The sequence below is a fragment of the Curcuma longa genome, chromosome 3, assembly GCF_044706935.1.
Source record: "Curcuma longa cultivar G26 ecotype Majalengka, Jawa Barat chromosome 3, ITB_CL_G26_1.1, whole genome shotgun sequence".
Classification (NCBI taxonomy): Eukaryota; Viridiplantae; Streptophyta; class Magnoliopsida; order Zingiberales; family Zingiberaceae; genus Curcuma; species Curcuma longa.
In genome coordinates this window covers 3,653,968-3,660,787 of record NC_133863.1, presented here as the reverse complement: position 1 = coordinate 3,660,787, position 6,820 = coordinate 3,653,968, and the positions used below count along the sequence as shown (strand labels likewise).

Below are 6,820 nucleotides of genomic sequence, written 5' to 3'. Positions count from 1 at the left end.
CCAAAGAAACGCATCATTACTACTGAAAATTAAAGTTGACAATTCATTCCAATAACCGAATAGATTAAATCCAAGTCTGAAACTGTATCCTGCGGAGGCTCCTGTCTACGTCAGTAACGTCATACCACAACCATGGGCGCAGCTACATCGACAAAAGTGGTTTCAATAGGAACCACAAGAATATTATTAACTATACAAGGATTACTATTGTTAATTAATTATTTTGACATTAACTTATAATAATATAATATAATATAATACCAGTTTATACGGTCGCGCGGTAGTATACGATTGTTATTTACTTATTTAATCATCATTTAGTTTAACACTTGACAATTTCTGTATAGCTAGAGTTGTCATTTACAAATTAGATTAAAATTTTATCAATTCATTTTAAGAGTAATTCAAATAGATTGATCCATTTAAATTCGTGATCCTCATGAATTAATATGATATGAGCTTGAATTGATCTGTAGATTGAAATATTTTATTTTAATTTTTTAACTTAATATTAAAATTAAAAATTTAATTGATTAATGGATTTGTCCTAATTTAATTTATCTAAATTATAATTTAAATTTAAAAATTTTAATTTAATCTATTTAAATTTAATTTTTTTATTTTATAATATATTCATAAGTTGATCTTCATAATCCACAATTGGTATTGGATGATTGGATCGGAAATTTTTTAATCTGTCAAAATAATAAATCGATCCATCTCGTTAAGCAATTTGATACTCGACAACTCTACGGGTACCATATTACCGTGTGCGCACGTCATGTCGACTTAATTAATGCGCTGACAATCAGTTAACATACATCAGCCAAAATTTTGGATTATTCGGACCCAAGGCAACTCCACATGTGATTCTCAAAGTAGTTATTTATTTTATAATTCTAAATCGTACTGAAAATTTATCAAGACGCCACTGAATAATTGTAAATGTGCGACCGATTTTTAATGTAGAAAATTGAGTTCGTATTTGTAACAACTAAGTGCTATCGCCAAATAGTTTACAACTAATTTTAAGTGTAGAAATTTTGAATTAATATTGGTTGATTTCTCTTTTGTCTTTCAATTTTGGATATCCACCCAGAATCGTTAGCATTTTTTTTTTTACAATTTAATTGTTGTGATCGTCTTTGGTGTTTTTTTTCAATAAGAGTCCACCAATTACTATTGAGTAACAGAGGAATCTATTGAAGTGCTATGCTACAATACATCAATAGGGGCACTTAAAAATACTATGCATCATAATAAGAAAGAACTAATTTATATAGTATTACAGAATAAGTGCACTTAAAAATTCTTTACTAAAAGCATCACAAAATTACATTTATTTATTTATTTATTATGTTTAATTTTAAATCATTGTCGGTTACAGGTCATCATTGAAAATGACACAATTAACGGAGGCTATATTTATTATCTATAAATGAGAGATTATTATTCTTGGGCGGTAAATCATTTTAATAGTGAAGACTTCTTTTCTGCAAAATTGTGGATCCATCACCTTAGCAGCACCATACGGTCGATTCCATGACCATATATGAGGAGGTAAATTAAGAAACTGCAGTTGGTCACGACGCAGGAGGATATTGCCTGGCTTCGTCAAGATTCGAACCCTTGCCCTCTTCTGCAAATCTGCTACGTCGTAACAAACTCAGCTATGACCCGGGAAGACTTCTTGTCATTGAATTGGTTGTCTCATCGTACAATTTAATTAAATTGGATTGATATATTATCAATTTATTTTAAAATATGAACTCGTTTAGATTCGTGATCTTTATAGGTCAGTCTACGATGAGATTGAGTTGGCATGGAGATCAAGAATTTTTTTTTCTTTTAAAATTTAAAATAAAAATAAAAAATTTAATAGGTACGCAAACCTAATCCACCTAATTCATAATTTAAAATTTGATTAACTCATTTCTACAATAAAGGTGGAATCAATTATTTTTGCGATTTTACATGATCAATTCTACGACTATTAATGAAGAGATAAATTAAAAAGTTGTAGTTATTTTATTTGAATTGAATTGAATTGAAAATTTTTTAATCTTAAAATGGCAGATCAATCTATTCCTTCCTACTATGAATTTTTGAAAAGTTGATTTATCCGACGGCACTAATTTTAGGGGACTCTGTAACTTGAGAGAATTTATCAGTAATGTTTATATTTTTTAATTCCTTCCCACCTATAAATATAGGACCATCTCTCTCTTCCTTCCCTGTCTGTCATAGCCATCTCTCTTCCTCCGTCCCATACCATTAGTCCAACAACTACCCACTAGACCGTACCAATGGACGACATGAATGCTGAGTACAACTTCTACTGGGAAACTAGGCGCTTCATGGACTTCGAAGAGCAGGATAGGTACACACTCATCCAAGCCACCATCTCTGCTCCTTCAGTCTCTCATCTGTTGATCGAGGTCCCTGAATTGGAGAAATGGTTTTGTGAACAACATCAGGAGATTTTTCCTTTCCTTTGTTTGTTCTTTTCTTGATTTCTTTATTTGGAATCGACCTGAGAGTATTGTTCTTTCGCGTATCCATCTCGTGGATGAATTAATGGATAAAGAAGAACAAAACGGCTCAATTGTTTTCTATTTATGAACTACGACATCTGTGCAGTGCTCTGTTTCCGGGTTAACGCCCTCTTTTGTTCTTATACAGCTGGGGACTTGACGAGGCCGTGTCCGGTGGCTACTATGGTTCTAGTTCCCCTGAAGGTGCCTCTTCGCCGCCGCCGCCGTCCACGGAGCCGCCGCCGGCCACCGCGCCGCCGGCGGCCAAGACCATTGCCATGGAGAGGAATCGCCGGAAGAAGCTAGACGATAAGCTTTACGCGCTGCGAAGCATCGTCCCCAAAATCACCAAGGTAATTGCTTAACACAGTCAACTTCACCAGGTTGTTGTTTGTTTTTTTTTCTCTCTCTTTTCTAATATCTGATAGTTACTTAATCAATGTGAACAACTCAGATGAACAAGGCGTCCATCATAAAGGACGCGATCGATTACATTGTGCAGCTTCAAGAAGAAGAAAGGCAGATGGAAGCTGAGATATCGGAGCTTGAGTCAAAACTCAAACAAGAGTTAACTTCGGCTGATGACGTTGCCCAACATGAGAATCTGCGTCTCATGCAGAGAAAGAAGAAAAGAACTGCGTCTGCTCTAGTTTTACCCAACTCGCCACCGATCCAAGTTGTGGAAGTAACTAAACATGCTCTCCCCTTCTCTGTTTTTTTTTTTTTTACACTTTTTAGCTTCTGATCGTGAACAAAACAGAGACTTTTTCTAATTCAGCGAATGATTTGTTTCGGTGGCATCGCGTGCAGCTTAAAGTGACTGAAGTTGGGGAGAAAACCATGGTTATAAGCATCACCTGCAACAAGAAGAGAGACACCATGATCAAACTGTGCGATCTATTCGAGTCTTTCAACATCAAGGTCATCACCGCCAACATCACCTGCGTTGCCGGCAGCCTCTTGCATACTCTGTTCATTCAGGTAGTATAAACTTCCCTCCTTCGACAATTTTAACAATATTATGACCGTGTTCGACGGTGCAATAACATTAAAACTGGCCTTCAACCAACTGTGACGTGAGTGCTAGAAAGCTCTGGGAGTTCTGTTCTCTCTTCAAAAAAGAAAAGCAATACCATGACACCCGGGGGTGATGTCATAAATTGGCATATAACTCCAGGTCGAAGCCAATTCTCCTATTTCCATGTTTCTCTCATTTAACACATGACTCTTCTCGTCAATTAAAAATTTTATTTTATATTTCATATGGGGAAATACAACTTTGATTCAAATGCTGTTATTGACAAAGGACATCTGCTACTATTTCTCATATGTATGATCGTCAGAGCATGTAGCACGCGTAACATGCTTCCAGTGCAAAACAAGATTTTGGTCATCGACACTGTGCCGCCATCATTCACATCAAAATTCTTAAGCTGAACTGGAAATGATCATAGCATTCTAGATCGACTTAACAATCTGTATATGTGCATATAATTCAACAAAGATATTTTGTGTGCAGAGTGATGAAATGGGGAGTGCTCAACTGAAGGACGAGATTGAGACTGCAATTATAAGACTTGACGGCCCAAGGAGTACAAGTTCCTCAAGTTATTAACAACATGCATGGATTCAGCAATGCTATTTTCGCCGTATATGTGTTTGTTAAAAGGATAATTGGTCAATAAAACCTGCTCTTTTTGCGGCCTAATCGTTCAATTCTGGGTCTAGGCCGTTGTTCAGCAATTACAGAAGCAGGTGTTTAGCAATTATAGTGTACTATGTTTCGAATATACACTAGATCGATGTTTTGTGTATGACCTTTTAGGTAGATTATTATATTCTGTAAGCAGATGAGAGACAGATACTCATGGCAAGCCCATCGTGTTTAACCTTGAACAAATATTGGGTTCTACAGATTACGACGATGAAATCCTCATAAAGTCATGACTCTCGAGTTTCATCTGTTAAAGCTAAAAAAGAACTCAATCTAACCCAAAATATCAAGGCATGCAATTAGCTGAATATTGCTTAGTATTTATCATTATTTTAGCTCACTAATATTGCAGTGTTCCGAATAAAAAACCTAGAAGACAAACCCCAAATACGCTGATCTGATTGTGAACAAACCAGAAGTGGTGCAACGAAAAGAAGTGAAAATAATATTCAACTCCACATGGATACTTGTCACTGCATTAACAATGGGGCCAAGTCAGCCAACAAAAGTGCGAGAAATTAGGAGCATGAATAACAGAGCACCCAAGTCAGCCAATCTTGACAATTTTGTCTTTAACTTCTAAAATTTTGGAATCGGAATTTTTAAAGATCAAGTAGAGATATCTGTTTCTTTATTCTCTCGTGGAGATAATGTCGTGCAATATTAAGAAATTTTTGCAAGGGATAATAATATAAAATGTACCAAAAAGAATATAAGTTTTTATATATAAATACGCCTCCTAATATTTTTCAAATAAAATAATATGTCCAAATATTGTAGGACAATACGCATAATATACACTTATTATTAGGCCGTTGTGAGTTAGAGGAGAATGAATAGCTTCAATCATTTTATCTCAATTGTGTGCTTGTCATTTGAATATCAATGGAAAATTTGAATTAAATTCGACGTCAGGTATACATAACACTATTAATTTTACTTGGTTCATCGCCTTCCAAGGTGACTACGTTTAAGACCTAATCCTAACGACTACTACCACTATCCTTCTCCTTCTTTGATATTTTTCGGAGGTAGACAAGCCTTTTACAAATTATTCTTACAAACAATACAAGCAAACAAAAGCTCTTTGTAGATAAAAGCAAATACAATGAAAATAAATTACTTTACATTAATTTATACTTTGGGTGTTTTCTTGTTTGTTTGGAATTATCTCTTATTGGTCAGAAAATACAATAGCTCTTCATACTCAAATCTTCAAAAATCAACTTCTTTTAAAAGGATGGAAGATATCAAAACACCTTAAAACCTTCTTTTATAAAATTTTTTGTTCGAGTTGATTTTCGCTTAGCTAGTCGAACCTGATTTTATCCATTAGTTGATTGATCAATTGTAAATTCGAACACATGTTACTCTGACCTGTGAGCTCAATGATTCATCAATTGTACCTCAGTATTAGTTAACCTGTCATTACCATCAGTCGATTGTTACCTAATCAGTTGAATCTCACAATCGAGTTTTAAACATTCTATTGACTTGAACAATAACATCAGTCGACTAATACACTCCATCAGTTAATTGATTTTGATCAGTAAGTTAACAATCAATTTTTCAACTCTCTGTTTGCTACAGTAATATCAACAGTCGACTGTTACTTCAACAATTTATGTAGCATATTATGTTCATAATTACCGTAGTAGTCAAATTATTGTCCACAGTTATTGTAGCAGATTACTGTAGCAAATCTTATTTTTGAGATTTAGTGTTCATTAGTTGATTGATATACCCTATCAATCGATTGATAAGGTATATCAATTTGATACTTCTATTTCAAATTTATCAAAGTTGAATTCTTGCCTGACCTAGTATCTTGTTGATATCAACTTAGTAAGACTTTTTTTTTTTACCTTACATCTGGTCAACCTTAACCTATCAGGATTTCATCTTTGCCTAAAATTCATTCAGTTTGATTTGGACTTCATTACCTGATGCCAACTCTACTTTATACTTTTAATCACTAATTATGTCCGAATTAATTATGACTTCACTTAAACTTTCTTCAATTGTAACTCCCTTTTGGACTTCTGATTGCTAAGCGTCTAGTAGTCAACTGTGATCAATTTGGATTTTCTTCTTGCCAACTTCTATTGAATGTCTGGTCTTCGTCGGCCGCGGCGGCAACAACATTGGACTTCTCGCTCAATCAATTAATGTATTAATCAACTGTCAAATATTCGATCAACTTTGATATAGTTAACGTTCAATTAAATATTTAAATTCAAACTGAGTCAAATTGAACTTGATCAATTTTGACTAGAGGTGATTACACCCACATTTATTTCATATTTTTTATGTTAAAAGCAGCCTTGGTAGAATGTTAAACATTCTAAATTACAGATAATTTTTAACTTTATTAATTAATTAGTTTGTCCACTTTCTTTAATCAATTAGTTGTTTTGAAAATTATATAATTTTCTTGAGATAAATGTCTCCTCGCAATTTCCCAAATGGAATGGAAATGTTACTTTTATGGAGCGTTTTATCAGCACATAACGGCCCTTCGGCTTCAGGTAACGGTCATTTTGTAACACGACAACTGGGGAATGGACAAAAC

At 34.3% G+C, this 6,820-nt stretch overlaps 1 protein-coding gene across 1 annotated transcript; it reads left to right on the top strand.

The window, feature by feature from the left end:
* Positions 1–2,253: 2,253 nt before the first annotated feature.
* On the top strand, positions 2,254–4,345 carry LOC141825430 (transcription factor bHLH35-like). Its single transcript, XM_074712813.1, has 5 exons — positions 2,254–2,380; positions 2,683–2,887; positions 2,989–3,219; positions 3,345–3,515; positions 4,054–4,345. The coding sequence occupies exons 1-5, from the start codon at positions 2,307–2,309 to the stop codon at positions 4,147–4,149; spliced, it is 777 nt and encodes a 258-aa protein (XP_074568914.1). The 5' UTR covers positions 2,254–2,306; the 3' UTR covers positions 4,150–4,345.
* The last annotated feature ends 2,475 nt before the right edge of the window (positions 4,346–6,820 follow it).